This window comes from Cololabis saira, chromosome 3 (genome assembly GCF_033807715.1).
Source record: "Cololabis saira isolate AMF1-May2022 chromosome 3, fColSai1.1, whole genome shotgun sequence".
NCBI classification, from domain to species: Eukaryota; Metazoa; Chordata; class Actinopteri; order Beloniformes; family Belonidae; genus Cololabis; species Cololabis saira.
In genome coordinates, this window is record NC_084589.1 from 51,782,658 (window position 1) to 51,801,617 (window position 18,960).

At 39.4% G+C, this 18,960-nt stretch overlaps 1 protein-coding gene across 4 annotated transcripts in view; it reads right to left on the minus strand.

Moving 5' to 3' along the window:
- gramd1a (GRAM domain containing 1A) overlaps positions 1-18,960 on the minus strand; it is a 66,307-nt gene that overhangs the window by 38,835 nt on the left and 8,512 nt on the right. For 2 of the 4 annotated variants that reach the window (XM_061717756.1, XM_061717755.1), the window contains exon 1: positions 5,338-5,598. The exons of the other annotated variants lie outside the window; for them this stretch is intronic. In XM_061717756.1, the coding sequence (XP_061573740.1) occupies positions 5,338-5,345 (8 nt within the window). In that variant the 5' untranslated portion in view covers positions 5,346-5,598. Of the gene's footprint in view, positions 1-5,337; positions 5,599-18,960 lie in introns of those variants that run through there. 4 annotated transcript variants of the gene reach the window in all.

The window sequence follows — 18,960 nt, forward strand, 5'->3', positions numbered from 1 at the left end:
ACATAATTGGGATAACAAGCGGAAAAAAATAATTATTCTGATTTTGAAAATGACCCTTGAAAGTGCTTGAAAAATGCTTGAATTTGACCTTGAAAAATGTGTAGGAACCCTGTAAATGGGAAAAACTAAAAGTGATTTCCTCCGTCTCTGTTTCCTCCTGGATCTGTTTGGTAATTCTGCCCCACGATGTTTCTGTTTCAGTTCTATCAGCATTCTGGGAGCTGATTGGTCCTTACAGCATCATTAGCTGCAATACTTGCTGTTGAATCTCAATATAATACTAGTATTCATATGTTGCAGAACTACAGTCATATCATTCATGCAACAGCTCAAAAACTGTTTTAATAACACTAACCCAAATCAATATCGGATTGGATCAAATCTTGATAATCAAGTCCCCCACGGGGATCCAGAACCTTCTAAAGATCATTACTGAGCAGTTTTCACACATTTAACAACAAAAGAAAACTAAAAAAACATAAACATAAGAGAAATTCTGATGTTATGGATGATTAAAACAAGTGCCAGGAGATTCATGTGAGAAATCAAAGATTTTTAAAACCTTTTTAAAGATCCAGCGAACTTTTCCCACCGGTACAGAATGAACCGGACCAACTGAAACGGTTATTATGGGATGACTCGTTCAGGACCTACGGCTAAGCCCCGCCCCCTTGGTTACTGTTGCCAACGTGGACTAATATCAGCATCGTTCCCGGATGTACAACATGTGGAAACCTTTCTCCAAGGTGTTTTAGACACTTTTGAACAGAAAAGCACCTTTCATGGATCAAACGAGACGTAAATATGTCATTATGGGATACTTGCAAACTCTAAACTACAATAACAGACGAAAAACGGGGCTAATTTCTTCTGTTTTTAAAGGAACCCTTCCCTTTTAAGGCAAATTAATGCAGAAAATCAATACTTCTCAAAGGCTTCATGTACTTCTTATATTCTCTATTTTTAATAGCAACGACCAGGAGGAGAGGCGTCTCCTAGGCAACCAGCAGCGAGGATGGAGACAGTCGACCTCAACAGGTCAGGTTTAAGGAGGAGACCCGTCCCTGACGCTAATCAGAGACCGGGATTAAGCATTTTTACACAATTTTCGCCTAAATTATATACTATCTTTTAGCCTGTGTCATCTAGGAACAACAGAGACACAAAATACAAAAACTGAAATACTCACAGGACCAGAACGATTCAGGAAATCTATAATATACCCCAAGCTATATCATTGTTACATACGACGGAGTATTAGGGCCAAACTAAGACAAAAAAAAAATGGGAAATTACGAGAATAAAGTCGTAAAATTACGAGAATAAAGTCGTAAAATTACGAGAATAAAGTCGTAAAATTACGAGAATAAAGTCGTAATATTACGAGAATAAAGTCGTAAAATTACGAAAATAAAGTCGTAAAATTACGAGAATAAAGTCGTAATATTACGAGAATAAACTGGTAATATTATGAGAATAAAGTCTAATAAACTAAATTACGACTTTATTCTTGATTTGAATTTGATTTGAATATTTAAAAAAAAAAAAAAAAAAAAAAAAAGTACAAAAAAGTAAAAAAACTGAATATATATATATACACACACACACACACACACACACACACACACACACATATATATATATATATATATATACACACACACACACACAGTATATATATATATATATATATATATATATATATATATATATATATATATAAATATAAATAAATAATAACAAGATGTGCAATATCTGTGTGTCTACCTCACACACATTCTACCTGCTTTTTTTGCACTGTTTCTTTTTTTTTTCTTTCGCACTTCTGTTACTTCCATTGCAATGTACTGTATATACTGTTTATATTTCGTAATTATATATATATTTTTACTTTTCCCCATTGATGGATAAATAAAAGATGATCTTATCTTATCTTATAACAAGACGAGTTTCAATAAGCTTACTTATAAAACACCCATACCTACTTTAATAACTGTTCAATGCAGTGATATAAAACTCAATTATATATATATATTTATATATATATATATATATATATAATACATATATATACATATATATATATATATATATATATATATATATATATATATATATATATATATATATATATATAAATATTGTCAAAACCAAAACAAATAAAGGCAAACAAAACAAAACAAAACAAACGGCCAGCATTTATTCTCATATTATTATGACTTTATTCTCGTAATTTCCTATTCTTTTTTTGTCTTAGTTTGGCCCTAATACTCCGTCGTAGATATCTGGTCTGGCCCGTGGGCTACAGGAGAGGCGTCTCCTAGGCAACCAGCAGCGAGGATGGAGACAGTCGACCTCAACAGGTCAGATTTATGGAGGAGAAGCATCTCCGAGATAATCAGAGCTGCAGGATAATATATATAAGTAATTAATAAACGGTTTTAAAAAAAAAAAAAGGTGTAACTTAATTATACCCGTGAGGTATTTAGACCTAATCTTGTTAAACACATTTAATTAACGCTCCAGGAAACTTAGTCAACTTCTAAAATGAAAAAATAAGCTAATAATACTAGTAATAATAATAATAATACATTTTATTTATAATCGGAATTTATATTTAGTAATCTCAAAGTGTTACAGAGCAGAAAAATAAAAGATGAACTTGTTTTTAAATATATTTAAAAACAGATCATAGAGATTAAACAGATTCTGCGTGTTGATTTTACTACCTAATCATACTAGCTATACTTCCGGAGGATATGATGAGATCTGGCTTCTCTACTGAGAATTCTGCTTTTATTGGGTAAAAAAATGATAAGAGTCAACTGGCTGAAACCACAGTCCCATCATGACACACTGGAGAAAATTACAGCAAGATTGAGGCTAAAAACTAACCAGTTCAGTGATCGCTAGTAACAGAAGCATTAACAAAGCTATGAACACCTCCTGTTAACATTTTGTGTTTATTTTTATCTCTTGTCTTTCATTTTTGGTTCATTATTTATTTCTTTTCATATCTTTTATTTCATTGTACACGATTGCACGTGTTCTGTTAGTTTCTGTTAATATGGATAAAGAGTGTAAATGTGTGTTGATCTGTTTGTGTTCAATAACAAATAAGTAAAAAACAAAAAAACAGAGCATATACAAGATATATTTAGCTATAAGCTTTCTTAAAAAGGTGAGTTTAAAAGCTGTAAAAGCTATAAAAAAAAAAAAGAGGAATATTTCCAGAACACCGGGCCGAGTAGGTTCTAGTGGAAAAGCACCACGGGAGGAGAGGCGTCTCCTAGGCAACACCATAAGTATCCAGGAAATGTATAATATACCCAAACTATATCATTGTTACATACAACGGAGTATTAGGGCCAAACTGAGACAAAAAAAAAATTTGGAAATTACGAGAATAAAGTCATAATATTATGAGAATAAAGTTGTAAAATTATGAGAATAAAGTCGTAATATTAAGAGAATAAAGTCGTAATATTAAGAGAATAGAGTCGTAATATTAAGAGAATAAAGTTGTAAAATTATGAGAATAGAGTCGTAATATTATGAGAATAAAGTCGTAATATCATGAGAATAAAGTTGTAATATTATGAGAATAAAGTTGTAAAATTACGAGAATAAAGTTGTAGTATCATGAGAAAAAAGTCGTAAAATTACGAGAATAAAGTCGTAAAATTACGAAAATAAAGTTGTAGTATCATGAGAAAAAAGTCGTAAAATTACGAGAATAAAGTCGTAAAATTACGAAAATAAAGTTGTAGTATCATGAGAATACGTACTAATGTTTCAGATGCACCAAAAAAATGTCACATTCTGTTTTTGCTACTCATTAGAGTGGAAGTATGGAATTTTGGACGCAGCTATGAACATTTTTTTTAAAATATATTTTAAAAACGAGCATATAAAAAGGTATATTTAGCTATGAGCTTTCTTAAAAAGTTAAGTTTAAAAGCTGTAAAAGCTATTAAAAAAAAAAAAAAAAAAAAGGCTTTAAAACTGAAAGGAGCTCCAGCTTTGGGGGCCGAGCCGGGCCAAGTAGGTGCTGGTGGAAAAGCACCACGGGAGGAGAGGCGTCTCCTAGGCAACCAGCAGCGAGGATGGAGACAGTCGACCTCAACAGGTCAGATTTAAGGAGGAGAATCATCTCCGAGATAATCAGAGCTGCATGATAATATATATAAAAAAAATGAATAAACGGTTTAAAAAAAAAGGTGCTACTGAATTATACCTGTGAGGTATTTACACCTAATCTTGTTAAATACATTTAACTAACGCTTGAAGTAAATTGTCAACTTCTAAAATGAAAAAAATAAGCTAATAATATTAATAATAAGAATAATAATACATTTTTTTTATTACGCAATTTATATTTAGTAATCTCAAAGTGCTACAGAGCGTAAAAAAGATATATTTAGCTATAAACTTTCTTAAAAAGGTGAGTTTTCACGTTTAAAAGCTGTAACAGCTATATAAAAAAGCTGAAACGAACTTTGCTGCAGGCTCCAGCTTGGGTAGCCGAGCAATATTACGACTTTATTCTCATAATATTACGACTTTATTCTCTTAATATTACGACTCTATTCTCTTAATATTACGACTTTATTCTCTTAATATTACGACTCTATTCTCTTAATATTACGACTTTATTCTCTTAATATTACGACTTTATTCTCTTAATATTATGACTTTATTCTCGTAATATTACGACTTTATTCTCATAATATTACGACTTTATTCTCTTAATATTACGACTTTATTCTCTTAATATTACGACTTTATTCTCATAATATTACGACTTTATTCTCTTAATATTACAACTTTATTCTCTTAATATTACGACTTTATTCTCATAATATTACGACTTTATTCTCTTAATATTATGACTTTATTCTCGTAATTGAAATTGACTATTGGAGAAACTATAAAACCAGCTTTTGGGGGCCGAGTAGGTGCTGGTGGAAAAGCACCAGGAGGAGAGGCGTCTCCTAGGCAACCAGCAGCGAGGATGGAGACGGGAACCTGAACAGGTTTAAGGAGGAGAATCATCTCCTCCTCAAACAGACGGGATTACGCGTCTTTAGGTGATGCTGCAGGTAGCGACACCCGTGGTGCGTTCACGACCCGCAGAACGGGCTCGGATTTTCCCACACGAGCCTGATGCGGCTCGTTAACGGATCCCTTTAATCTGGTTACTCTGCGCGCTCCCGCGTTTCCGCGCTCCCGCGGACCGGTACCGGGGACTGGTGCTGGTCCAGCAGCGGTTACCGGGGGACCAGCTCCGGGTCCCCCGGTAACCGCTGCTGGTCCAGCTCCGACGACGTCACTTACTCGAACATGTCATGAGGCGTTTGCGGACCGCTCGGAAATCAGAGCTCTGCTCGAGCCTCCATCAGATCAGCCGCCGCCGCGGTCGGATAATTCCTCCTCGTGAACGCGCAGCAGACACGGGCGCGCGTCCCCGCTGCTGCCGAACACTGGACCCGGTTCCTCTGGACCCGGTACCTCTGAACCGGCACCGCAGGAGCCGGTACCGGGCTGCTGCTCTCCGAGCCACCGAGCCTCCGACCGTAATCCGTCTGCAGCAGCTCGGAGCGGGGGGGGCGGGGCCAGGGCGGGAACAGCCCTGTCCGTTCTGAGGAGGGGGAGCGGGGGGGGCGGGGCCAGGGCGGGAACAGCCCTCTCTGTTCTGAGGAGGGGGAGCGGGGGGGGCGGGGCCAGGGCGGGAACAGCCCTCTCTGTTCTGAGGAGGGGGAGCGGGGGGGGCGGGGCCAGGGCGGGAACAGCCCCCCCCCCCCTGAAATAAAAACGGTCAAAATCACCCCCCCCTGAAATAAAAACGGTCAAAATCATCCCCCCTGAAATAAAAACGGTTAAAAACGGTCAAAATCACCCCCCCTGAAATAAAAACGGTTAAAAACGGTCAAAATCACCGCCCCCCCTGAAATAAAAACGGTCAAAATCACCCCCCCTGAAATAAAAACGGTCAAAATCATCCCCCCCCCTGAAATAAAAACGGTTAAAAACGGTCAAAATCATCCCCCCCTGAAATAAAAACGGTTAAAAATGGTCAAAATCACCCCCCTGAAATAAAAACGGTCCAAATCATCCCCCCCTGAAATAAAAACGGTTAAAAATGGTCAAAATCATCCCCCCTGAAATAAAAACGGTCCAAATCATCCCCCCCTGAAATAAAAACGGTTAAAAATGGTCAAAATCATCCCCCCTGAAATAAAAACGGTCCAAATCATCCCCCCCTGAAATAAAAACGGTTAAAAATGGTCAAAATCATCCCCCCTGTAAAACTTCCATCCCTCCTTTCCATCCCTTATGTCATTTCATCAATGAATGTGGTTTTACTGCTATTTCAACATTTAGAGTCATCACCAGAAAAATAACTTATTTGACAATTTTCACCTGTTTCAAGTAAATTTTCACTTGAAATAAGTAGAAAAATCTGCCAGTGGGACAAGATTTATCTTCTCATTACAAGCAAAAAAATCTTGTTCCACTGGCAGATTTTTCTACTTATTTTAAGTGAAAATCTACTTGAAACAGGTAAAAATTGTTGTTTTTTCCAGTGATGAGTCTTGTTTTAAGTGTAATGAGATTTTTTTTAATAAAATGAGACATTTTAACTAGAAATAAGACAAATATTCTTGTTAAGAGTTTGAGTTTTTGCAGTGATCCATTTTACTTACCCACGTAAAAAACACCGGTGCATCAGCAAAAATAGTCCCCGGTAATTCACTTCGGTTGTGGCTTTTTTATTTGCAGCGTTTATTTTATTTGCAAAGTGTTTATTTTATTTGCAGCTGCGTTTCTTTTTATTTGCAGCGTTTCTTTAATTTTCAGCAATGGCGGGTCTCGGCCACCGTACTGTATACATGGTAATTAATAGTGATGCACCAAAATGCACCAAGTAACCAAAATTGTTCGGCCAAAAATAGCAAAAAAACACTCTTGGTGTTCGCTGGAATAAGTGGGGAAAAAAAACGAACAATTAATAACGGCGTGTTTAGATGACGCAATCAAACAATGAACAGCGTGAGTGAGGGGGGGCGGTGTTAAATGGCAGCATGTCAGATCTTTACTTAGATGTGGGGAAAAGGAGAGGACACGAGAAATGATCCAGGCTGAGTTGGATTTGGGAAACCGCTCAGTGATGGAGACGGTCACGGGACGCACAGCAGAGGAAAGGTCGTAGTACAGATGTGGTGGAGAACACATGTTTGACGAGATCCTCCAAGAAAATAACCCAGATTTTTATTATACAAGGCTTCAAATTGCGGAGATCAGCCACACCGCGACCCAATTAACTGTCTGGATTTATTATTATTTTCGGTTTCGGTTTCGGCCACAAATTTTCATTTCGGTGCATCACTAGTAAGTCCAATTTCGAGAAAAAAGTCGAAATGTTGAGAAAAAAAGTGGAAATTTGGTGAATAAAGTTGAAATGTTGAGAAAAAAGGGGAAATTTCAACTTTATTCACAAAGTTTTTGTGATGCACCGATTGTTCGGTAGCCGAAATTGTTCGGCCGAAAATGGCAAAAAAAACACTTTCGGTGTTCGGTGGAATAAGTGGGAAAAAAACCGAACAATTAATAACGGCGTTGTAAAATAAGGAAATAGACTGACCGCTCCCATAACGGTTGCACCACAAACATAAATCGTTGGCCAACCAAAAAGTAACCACATAAGAATTTTACCAACATTCACCAGGAGGTGGAACCAAAACAACATAATGCTGGAAATTAAAACATGTTCAGTTTTTTATGTTCAATAAATATGTTCTACCTTGTAATTTTGTAAAAGATTTTTTTCTTTGAAAAGCCTAAATCAAATGTATTTGATTTATGCAATGGTGAAAAAATTGGCAAAATAAATGAAAAACTACTGAAGAACCATGTTGGGTATTCGGCCAAGTGTTTATTATTATTTTTGGTTTCGGTTTCGGCCACAAATTTTCATTTCGGTGCATCACTACAAAATCTCGAATTTATTCACGAAATTTCGACTTTATTCTTGAAATTGTATTTCAACATTAATCTCGACTTTTTTCTCGAAGTGCACAATAAAAAGAAATCTTCCCCTCTCAAATATTTTTTCTCCTGCATGACCCTAAAACTCGTCCGTAGATGTTTACTAGACCTCTGGGAAGTTGGTTTTTACCATCTTTCCTACAAGTTACATGTTAGAAAAACTAAATAAATGAATATTGTCGACATATTTATCTCGGAGGATTAATAACTGCAGAGTTTAAACTAAAACGGGTGCAGATGAAAGGGGCGTGGCCTCCTGGCCGACGCCCAGAGCCCAGAGCCCCCTCCTCCATCTCTGTGTCCATCGTCCCTCCTCCATCTCTGTGTCCATCGTCCCTCCTCCATCTCTGTGTCCATCGCCCCTCCTCCATCTCTGTGTCCATCGTCCCTCCTCCATCTCTGTGTCCATCGTCCCTCCTCCATCTCTGTGTCCATCCTCCCTCCTCCATCTCTGTGTCCATCGTCCCTCCTCCATCTCTGTGTCCATCGCCCCTCCTCCATCTCTGTGTCCATCGTCCCTCCTCCATCTCTGTGTCCATCGTCCCTCCTCCATCTCTGTGTCCATCGTCCCTCCTCCATCTCTGTGTCCATCGTCCCTCCTCCATCTCTGTGTCCATCGTCCCTCCTCCATCTCTGTGTCCATCGTCCCTCCTCCATCTCTGTGTCCATCGTCCCTCCTCCATCTCTGTGTCCATTGTCCCTCCTCCATCTCTGTGTCCATCGTCCATCTCCCTGGATTAGAGGCCACATCATAATCCATGCTGGCCTGAGCTCCCTGCCCCCCCCGGGGTAATCTGAGCTCCCTGCCCCCCCCGGGGTAATCTGAGCTCCCTGCCCCCCCCGGGGTAATCTGAGCTCCCCCCGGGGTAATCTGCTTTCCTGAGGTCCTGATGACCCGCCAGAGTCTCAGACGGAGAATCTGCTCGTCCTAAAAGAGCAGCGAGAAACGTCTCTCGCACCGGATGTGGTTTCACAGAAAACACGCTGCTCTCAAACTTCCTGCCATCTGGTTTCCACGGCAACGCTGTGCAAGAACGGGAGGTCCGAGGCAGCGGAGATGGAGACGGCGATGCAAACGCCATCAGGCCAGAAACCATCTGCAGCTCAGCTGATGTCCCGAGATACGAACGGCCCGACAAACCCGAACAGAAACAAGCCGTGCAAACGAATATGAGATATCTCAGAGATATACAGGCGATAAGAGCTGGGGATCCATTCAAATGTCAAGAAACGATTGAAAACATTTGAAAAAAACAATAAACAAACATTCAAGTTTTCAGTTATAATTGCATAAATTGTCTACAGGACTGTCTCAGAAAATTAGAATATTGTGATTTTCTGTAATGCAATTACAAAAACAAAAATGTCATACATTCTGGATTCATTACAAATCAACTGAAATATTGCAAGTCTTTTATTATTTTAATATTGCTGATTATGGTTTACAGTTTAAGAAAACTCAAATATCCTATCTCAAAAAATTAAAATATTCTGGGAATCTTAATCTTAAACTGTAAGCCATAATCATCACTATTAAAATAATAAAAGTCTTGCAATATTTCAGTTGATTTGTAATGAATCCAGAATGTATGACATTTTTGTATTACAGAAAATAAAGGACTTTATCACAATATTCTAATTTTCTGAGACAGTCCTGTATATTTCATTGCTTTATATACTTTATTGGGTTTAAATTTGCACAAAATGCTGAAAACCAAACTCTCAAAAATTAAAAACCGAAATAGACCGAAAATGGAAAAAATTAAAATGGAATGAGTTAAAAACTAAAACCGATTTCCTCCGTCTCTGTTTCCTCCTGGATCTGTTTGGTAATTCTACATGATGTTTCTGTTTCAGTTCTATCAGCATTCTGGGAGCTGATTGGTCCTTACAGCATCATTAGCTGCAATACTTGCTGTTTAATCTCAATATAATACTAGTATTAATATGTTGCAGAACTACAGTCATATCATTCATGCAACAGCTCAAAAACTGTTTTATTAACACTAACCCAAATCAATATTGGAATCGAATCGAATCAAATCCTGATAATCAATTCTGAATCTTAGGAATCCGAATGGATTCTTGACATTTGGATCCCAGCCCTGGTGTGCGCGGGTTGTTTTAGTTCGGGTGGGACGGGACGTTCTGGGCCGTTACGTCTTGCAACAGCAGCTCTCCCAACGCAGGAGATCCGGTAAAACGTTGAGCGAGCAACCGCCAGCAGAGCGGCCGCCCCCGCCGTTCTCACGTAACAAGCACGATAAAAGCACCTGATCATGATACTGGGAGGAAAACACAACCTCAAACCTTATTTTTATTCATGACACTCAACAAAAATGAAGACAGAACAGCAGATTTCAGGTGGGCAACACTAAGTACCCCCCATTTCTGCCTCCAGAGGATTTGAGAGGGAACTCATCACTAGCAGAAGTGCAGACGTCTAGAAAAGCACGAGCTTTTACATAAAACCAATGAAGAAGAAGATAAGAAATGGTCCCATATAATAGGGCTGGGGATCCATTCAAATGTCAAGAATCGATTCCGATTCTTAAGATTCAGAATCGATTATCAAGATTTGATTCGATCCGATATTGATTTGGGTTAGTGTTATTAAAACAGTTCTTTGAGCTGTTGCATGAATGATATGACTGTAGTTCTGCAACATATTAATACTAGTATTATATTGAGACTAATGATGCTGTAAGGACCAATCAGCTCCCAGAATGCTGATAGAACTGAAACAGAAACATCGTGTAGAATTACCAAACAGATCCAGGGAGGAAACAGAGACGGAGGAAATCGCTTTTATTTTTTCCCCATTTATGAGAATTTGGTTTTTAACATTTATGCAAATGTAACACCAAGACAGTTTATAAAGCAAAGAAATATAGACAATTTATGCAATTATAACTGAAAACTTTCATGTTTTCATACCTTTAAACATATTTAAAGGCAAAAACATGGCACCAGTTATTCTCGTGTCCAACAAAATATTCCTTTTTTGGGCATAAACAAAAAAATACTAAAGTTGTAATGTAGTGATGATTTATTTTTTTTTTTTTTTTTTTTTTTAAATCGATCTTTAGACATATTAATCGATTTTTAGGAATTAATATGAGAATCGATTTAAAATCGGAGAATCGATCTTTTCAACACAGGCCTACCATATACCACCTTTCCACCAAACCGGTTCCAGAACTGGTTCTGGTTCCAAAGCAGCACCAACTCTTTACTGGACTAGAGGAAAGAACCGCTTACGTAAGTGGAGGGGGAGGAGTTATTAAGACCAACCAATAGCAAGACTGGGAGACGGAGACATTTTCAAATAAGAATGAATCTGGATGCAGCAAAGCATCATGGGAGGAGGAGACAACCCGTCTTTAGAGACGTGTCCACGGAGGAGCTACGTGGACCAAGTCCTGTTAGAGCAGATACCTGGTTGTTGCTGCAACTTTCACACAAACCCAGAAACATAACTGACGTTAGCAGAGACGTAACTGACGTTAGCAGAGACGTAACTGACGTTAGCAGAGACGTAACTGACGTTAGCAGAGACGTAACTGACGTTAGCAGAGACGTAACTGACGTTAGCAGAGACGTAACTGACGTTAGCAGAGACGTAACTGACGTTAGCAGAGACGTAACTGACGTTAGCAGAGACGTAACTGACGTAACTGACGTTTGCAGAGACGTAACTGACGTTTGTAACGACGTAACTGACGTTTGCAGAGACGTAACTGACGTTAGCAGCGACGTAACTGACGTTAGCAGAGACGTAACTGACGTTAGCAGCGACGTAACTGACGTTAGCAGAGACGTAACTGACGTTTGCAGAGACGTAACTGACGTTTGCAGAGACGTAACTGACGTTAGCAGAGACGTAACTGACGTTTGCAGAGACGTAACTGACGTTAGCAGAGACGTAACTGACGTTTGCAGAGACGTAACTGACATTAGCAGAGACGTAACCGACGTTTGCAGAGGCGTAACTGACGTTAGCAGAGACGTAACCGACGTTTGCAGAGACGTAACTGACGTTAGCAGAGACGTAACTGACGTTAGCAGAGACGTAACTGACGTTAGCAGAGACGTAACTGACGTTAGCAGAGACGTAACTGACGTTAGCAGAGACGTAACTGACGTTAGCAGAGACGTAACTGACGTTAGCAGAGACGTAACTGACGTTAGCAGAGACGTAACTGACGTTAGCAGAGACGTAACTGACGTTAGCAGAGACGTAACTGACGTTAGCAGAGACGTAACTGACGTTAGCAGAGACGTAACTGACGTTAGCAGAGACGTAACTGACGTTAGCAGAGACGTAACTGACGTTAGCAGAGACGTAACTGACGTTAGCAGAGACGTAACTGACGTAACTGACGTTTGCAGAGACGTAACTGACGTTTGCAGAGACGTAACTGACGTTAGCAGCGACGTAACTGACGTTAGCAGAGACGTAACTGACGTTAGCAGCGACGTAACTGACGTTAGCAGAGACGTAACTGACGTTTGCAGAGACGTAACTGACGTTTGCAGAGACGTAACTGACGTTAGCAGAGACGTAACTGACGTTTGCAGAGACGTAACTGACGTTAGCAGAGACGTAACTGACGTTAGCAGAGACGTAACTGACGTTAGCAGAGACGTAACTGACGTTAGCAGAGACGTAACTGACGTTAGCAGAGACGTAACTGACGTTAGCAGAGACGTAACTGACGTTAGCAGAGACGTAACTGACGTTAGCAGAGACGTAACTGACGTAACTGACGTTTGCAGAGACGTAACTGACGTTTGTAACGACGTAACTGACGTTTGCAGAGACGTAACTGACGTTAGCAGCGACGTAACTGACGTTAGCAGAGACGTAACTGACGTTAGCAGCGACGTAACTGACGTTAGCAGAGACGTAACTGACGTTTGCAGAGACGTAACTGACGTTTGCAGAGACGTAACTGACGTTAGCAGAGACGTAACTGACGTTTGCAGAGACGTAACTGACATTAGCAGAGACGTAACCGACGTTTGCAGAGGCGTAACTGACGTTAGCAGAGACGTAACCGACGTTTGCAGAGACGTAACCGACGTTAGCAGAGACGTAACCGACGTTTGCAGAGACGTAACTGACGTTAGCAGAGACGTAACTGACGTTAGCAGAGACGTAACTGACGTTAGCAGAGACGTAACTGACGTTAGCAGAGACGTAACTGACGTTAGCAGAGACGTAACTGACGTTAGCAGAGACGTAACTGACGTTAGCAGAGACGTAACTGACGTTAGCAGAGACGTAACTGACGTTAGCAGAGACGTAACTGACGTTAGCAGAGACGTAACTGACGTTTGCAGAGACGTAACTGACGTTTGCAGAGACGTAACTGACGTTAGCAGAGACGTAACTGACGTTAGCAGAGACGTAACTGACGTTTGCAGAGACGTAACTGACGTTAGCAGAGACGTAACTGACGTTAGCAGAGACGTAACTGACGTTAGCAGAGACGTAACTGACGTTAGCAGAGACGTAACTGACGTTTGCAGAGACGTAACTGACGTTAGCAGAGACGTAACTGACGTTAGCAGAGACGTAACTGACGTTTGCAGAGACGTAACTGACGTTAGCAGAGACGTAACTGACGTTAGCAGAGACGTAACTGACGTTAGCAGAGACGTAACTGACGTTAGCAGAGACGTAACTGACGTTAGCAGAGACGTAACTGACGTTAGCAGAGACGTAACTGACGTTTGCAGAGACGTAACTGACGTTTGCAGAGACGTAACTGACGTTAGCAGAGACGTAACTGACGTTTGCAGAGACGTAACTGACGTTAGCAGAGACGTAACTGACGTTAGCAGAGACGTAACTGACGTTTGCAGAGACGTAACTGACGTTAGCAGAGACGTAACTGACGTTAGCAGAGACGTAACTGACGTTAGCAGAGACGTAACTGACGTTAGCAGAGACGTAACTGACGTTAGCAGAGATGTAACTGCCGTTAGCATTGACTACGTTTACATGCAGTCAAAATTGGGGTTATTGCTAATATTCCGGTTACTGAAACATTGGGAATATTCCGTTTCCATGGTAATTAATCATTCAGGATATCTGGATCAAACCAGCGACGCACGGAGAACATCATGACGCAATTCCCGTCATTTCTGCTTCTTCTTCCTGTATCCAAATTCAAAACAAATTCTGCTTCAACTTTTCTCTCTCCTTCTTGTAAATCTTCTATCCCGGTACTTTCTACCGTCTACAAATGCAGAAATGTTCATATCCTTCATTACATTTATGAAGTGATTAGTCTCCTCCTGGTCTTGGTTTCTCCGTGTTTATAAGAACTTCCTGGACTCAAAAGACCAGGATTCCTTGTGAACAGAACATGTGCAGAAAACAAATTCCTGTTCCGTTTGATGGGGATATTCAGTTTGGTGTTTACATGACCCAATATTCAGGTTTTAAAAGGAGTAACCCAGGGCTCATATTGGGGTTTTTAAAAACCAGAATATGAGCAAATTCAGGTTATTCAAAGGGGTTATTGGTGTTTACATGACCGTGCAAAAACGGGTTATTGCTAATATTCAGGTTTTAAAAGGGTTTTTGATGCTGGAAACTAGGAATGGGTGATATTTTACCGTTCACGATAAACCGTCAAAAAAATTCCCCACGGTAAGAATTTATATCTCACGGTAAAAACGATAAATTCCCGTTGACGTTTTTGTGTAAAACTGATTTATGGTTCTGTGTTAAATCCACGCACAACGTACGTGAAGGAAGGAAGGAAGGAAGGAAATGAGCCAGAAAGAAAGAAAGAAAGAAAGAAAGAAAGAAAGAAAGAAAGAAAGAAAGAAAGAAAGAAAGAAAGAAAGAAAGAAAGAAAGAAAGAAAGAAAGAAAGAAAGAAAGAAAGAAAGAAAGAAAGAAAGAAAGAAAGAAAGAAAGAAAGAAAGAAAGAAAGAAAGTAATTGGTGTAGTTTAGTATTTAGTATCTTTTAGAGCAGTGTTTTGGCTCCAAAGACTGAATGTGGTGATAGATTTATATTTACAAAGATGGAGTTGAATAGGGGTGGGAAAAAAAATCGATATTTCAATATATTGTTGTGCTCTCTGTTTCAATAAATAATCGATATACTGTCGGCTAATATCGATATTTTATTACAACACACTTAATGGTTTACGCGGTTGTCACCGCACTATTGTTCAAGCTCTGCCCCGCCCGCCCCCGCTGCCCTCGTGAGCAAAACAAACATGCCGCCTGAGAAACCAGCTCAGAAAATACAGAACCACAGTTTACTCCGTACAGACAGCGGGCTGAGCAGCACTGTTAATGCTGGAAAACTTGCTGTTTGAGCCGGTGTTTAAACTTCCATGTGCGTTAATGTCCGCTCGCACAGACAACCAGCTGCGTTAAGAAACGGACCCCGCTCCGCTCGCGCTCCATGAGAGAAGAGCGGCTCGTACTGTAATACAAAATTATTCCACAGACGCCGTTAAAGTAAATGATCGTCAGTCTTTTTGTGTTATGACGTTTATGCTTTTCACTCTGTAAGTGATCCTCGCTCGTATCCTTCCGTGTCCAGTCAACCGTGTGCTGGGAAAACTTGCAGATCATTGAATCACCAGTCACGTTACACACGGACACGGACACTCTCATACACACTCAGACACACGCCCACCCGTGCAAAACCAGTGTTCAGTGCTTTGGATATTTCAGCTTAAATTTCAAAATGTTATATTAGTTCAACGAAGTTCATATTTTTTATATTTATTATAGCTTGTTTGGTTTCTTCTGTTATCGGATACAGTTTGTCATGACATAAGTGAAAAATGCCTGATGCTTCATGGCAATATGTGTGTGTGGTGACAGAATAAATTAGACAGGCTAAAAGGATAGTGGAAAAGAAGGGATATTGTTAAGCCTATTTGAGTTATTTATTTCTTAGTTATTTCACAATAATTATATTTGTGAAATTATTATTTAATGTATTTAATTATTACAAAGCAGTGCACTGTCCTGGTTTATATAAAACATGTTATTAATGTTCATGCACTTTAATTTGTCCAGCTGTACAGTGTTTACATTTACAAGCCTAGGAGACAGTGAGGAAATATACAAATGCACTTTCTTGTATGAAGTTTTGGCATTGAATAAATGCATAACTACAGACGTTTTCCTTTTTATAGGTATTTTTTCTTTTTTAGTCCCATATATCGTGATATATCGCTCTTACCGATATATCGATATATCGATATATCGAATATCGAAAATATCGTGATATTATCGATATCCTGGGCCACATATCGCCAAAGTATCGAATTGGGACTTACCCGTATCGTCCCACCCCTAGAGTTGAATTGGTATTTTTTTTATCCTCATTTTTATCGTTATCAGGATAAATGCCAGAAATGATCGTGATACATTTTTTAGTCCGTACCGCCCAGCCCTAATGGAAACACAGTCAGAGACGTAAAGACGTGGCTCCTTTAGAACCCGAGCTGTGGAAAAACAAACCGGTTCTCAGCCGGTTCCTAATGGAACGAGTTCTGAATCAGAACCAGCTCTGGAACCGGTTTGGTGGAAAAGGTTTTAGAGAAGCTGCTGCTGTGGCAGGAACAGGAAAACATGAAAGATGGTAGTGGGTCTCCCCGGGAGTGAGGAGTGAGGAGTGAAGGTCAAGCGTGAGGCGTTCAGGGTCCTACAGGAAACCAGACCTTCAGGTTCCTGCAGCCAAAGGCGGAGCTACAAGCTCCAGAATCAAGACCACGCCCACGCGCCATCAGGTCATAAACATCACTAATTATGTATCTGATATATCTCTAATATCAAGGAGCATTAACACACACACACATGTAAATAAAGACACAATGAAAACACACACACACACACACACATATATATTATATTGATCTTTGAATGAGCGTAAACTCGACCGTGAACCAGCTCAGATAACCTAACAAGCAGAACTTTAATTAATTAGTCTTAACCGAGACGTTAAATCTGTTCCAAACGGCTGATTTTAATCCATTAAGTATTTTACTCTGAAAAGACAAACGTTTATTAACTGATCTGAATGTTTAACCTGCAGAAAGGTTTATGTGCAGAAACAAGCAGGTCAGTAAAACAGAATCCTGCAGAGGAGAGAGAGAGAGACACACACACGCACGCACGCACGCACGCACGCACACACACACACACACACACACACACACACACACACACACACACACACACACACACACACACACACACACACACACACACACACACACACACACACACACACACACACACACACACACACACACACACACACACACACACACACACACACACACACACACACACACACACACACACACACACACCAGCTGATTGGACAGCGATGACATCATCAGACCAGCAGCCCCTCTCTGATTGGCTGAAGGTGATGTCATTCAGAACGAGTGAGCGTCTCTCTCTCTCTCTCTCTCTCTCTGTTTAAATTTACATAATCTGCTGCCGACAGACCACGCCCCCTCGGCTACAGGCCACGCCCCCTCGGCTCCAGGCCACGCCCCCTTAACTACCTCAGACCCCAACGAAGGCACAAATGTTTAGTTATTTGCACAACTGTCGACCTCAGTGGAAAAGTCTGCCTGTTACTGTCTATATTGTATTAATTGCAGTGTATTTTAATTTAATTGTTATGCAGGAAAGGGATATTTGTTTTATTTTATTCAAGAAGCATTTTTATTCTATATATGCAGGCAGTTTATTTTATTTCATTTGTTTTATACATGTTGATATTGTGCAGACCTCTGTTAATAAAGGAACCTGTGTGACATTTGGAACGAGGCTTTGTATTAAAACTGACTGTTTTTAAGGGTTTGATCAGAAAAAATGAAGCTAACAGAGATGCTAACAGAGATGCTAACAGAGATGCTAACAGAGATGCTAACAGAGATGCTAACAGAGATGCTAACAGAGATGCTAACAGAGATGCTAACAGAGATGCTATGCTATAATGCTTTGGGGGAAACCCCAATTATGTCACAGAAAAAATATGGATATATATCGAGTATTAGGAGTGGGTGATATTTTACCGTTCACGATAAACCGTCAAAAACATTCCCCACGGTAAGAATTTGTATCTCACGGTAAAAACGATACATTCCTGTTGATGACGTTTTTAAGAAAGAAAGAAAGAAAGAAAGAAAGAAAGAAAGAAAGAAAGAAAGAAAGAAAGAAAGAAAGAAAGAAAGAAAGAAAGAAAGAAAGAAAGAAAGAAAGAAAGAAAGAAAGAAAGAAAGAAAGAAAGAAAGAAAGAAAGAAAATTCCCATTAGAGTAGTTTGGTAGCATTTAGTATTCTTTTAGAGTATTTAGTATCTTTTAGAGCAGTGTTTTGGCTCCATAGACTGAATGTGGTGATAGATTTATAGTAAAAAAGGAGTTGAATTGGTATTTTTTTTATCGTCATTTTTATCCTTATCGGGATAAATGCCAGAAATTATTGTGATACATTTTTTAGTCCATACCGCCCAGCCCTATCAAGTATTGCCATTCAGCTAGAAAATATCCAGATTAGGGCTGTTCGATTTTGCCCAAAAATAAAATCTCGATTTTTTTCTCTCAAAATCCGATTTTCGATTACGATTATTTTGTGAATTGACAAAAGGCAAAGAAATTATTTCAAATATGCTGTTTTTTTATTGAACATTTGCCCCATTGGGCTTTAAGTGCAAACTTTGCTCTTATTAAACCAAAAATGAATGAATAAAGTGCAAAACTCTGTAAAATAAGTTGAAAAAAAGTTTTAAAAAATATAATAAAATATAAAGTTTTATCTCTGGAAAAAAAAAAAATCAGCAAATCAGCACTCGCAAACATACAGTAAGTTATATTTCCAATTAAATAAAACAAGACATTTTCTAATTAA